The following is a 604-nucleotide window of genomic DNA, read 5'->3' on the forward strand; positions in this document are numbered from 1 at the left end:
TTCCCTTCCATGTGCGAGAAGATGCGGATCCGGGTGACCGACTGGTGAGCGGGGAGGGGGCTGTGCCTGCCCCTGGGGAAAGCCGCGCTGGAGGAGTGGGATGGGTAGGGGGAGACCCCACGTCGCTCCGCGGCGTGACGGCATCACGGGTTGCGTTGCAGGGACCGTCTGACGCACAACGATATCATCGGCACCGCCTACCTCTGCATGTCCAAGATCTCGGCCCCTGGCGGGGAGCTGGAGGGTAAGGGGGGGCAGCAGGGTGGGATTTCGGGTGCATGGCTGCAGAGGAGCACTGCATGCTCATGGCTGGAGGTTGGTGTTGGCTTGGAGGATGTCACGGCCGTGATGGTCCCTGCTGAGTCGCCGGTGCTGGGGGAGATGCGGGATGGGGGTGGTGGGGCTTGCTCCGTCCTGCGGTCTGTTTTCTGGTTGGACCAGAGGGAACAGCCTCAAGTTGTGCCAGGGCAGAGTGAGGTTGGCCATGGGGAACAATTCCTTCCCCTTGGGGCTGTCAGGCACGGGAAGGGGCTGCCCAGGGAAGGGGTCGAGTCCCCAGCCCTGGGGGGATTTAACAGCCGGGCAGAGGCGGTGCTGAGGGCCG

General features: G+C 65.6%; 1 protein-coding gene across 1 annotated transcript in view; it reads left to right on the top strand.

Moving 5' to 3' along the window:
- The window catches only part of DYSF (dysferlin), a 109,469-nt gene that overhangs the window by 19,130 nt on the left and 89,735 nt on the right, over positions 1 to 604 (top strand). Inside the window, exons 11-12 of the mRNA XM_035896592.1 lie at positions 1 to 44; positions 162 to 244. The exon at positions 1 to 44 is cut by the window's left edge and continues 15 nt beyond it. Coding sequence (XP_035752485.1) covers positions 1 to 44; positions 162 to 244 — 127 coding nt within the window. The remainder of the gene's footprint in view (positions 45 to 161; positions 245 to 604) is intronic.

This window comes from Egretta garzetta, unplaced genomic scaffold (genome assembly GCF_000687185.1).
Source record: "Egretta garzetta isolate BGI_Z169 unplaced genomic scaffold, ASM68718v1 scaffold506, whole genome shotgun sequence".
NCBI lineage: Eukaryota > Metazoa > Chordata > Aves > Pelecaniformes > Ardeidae > Egretta > Egretta garzetta.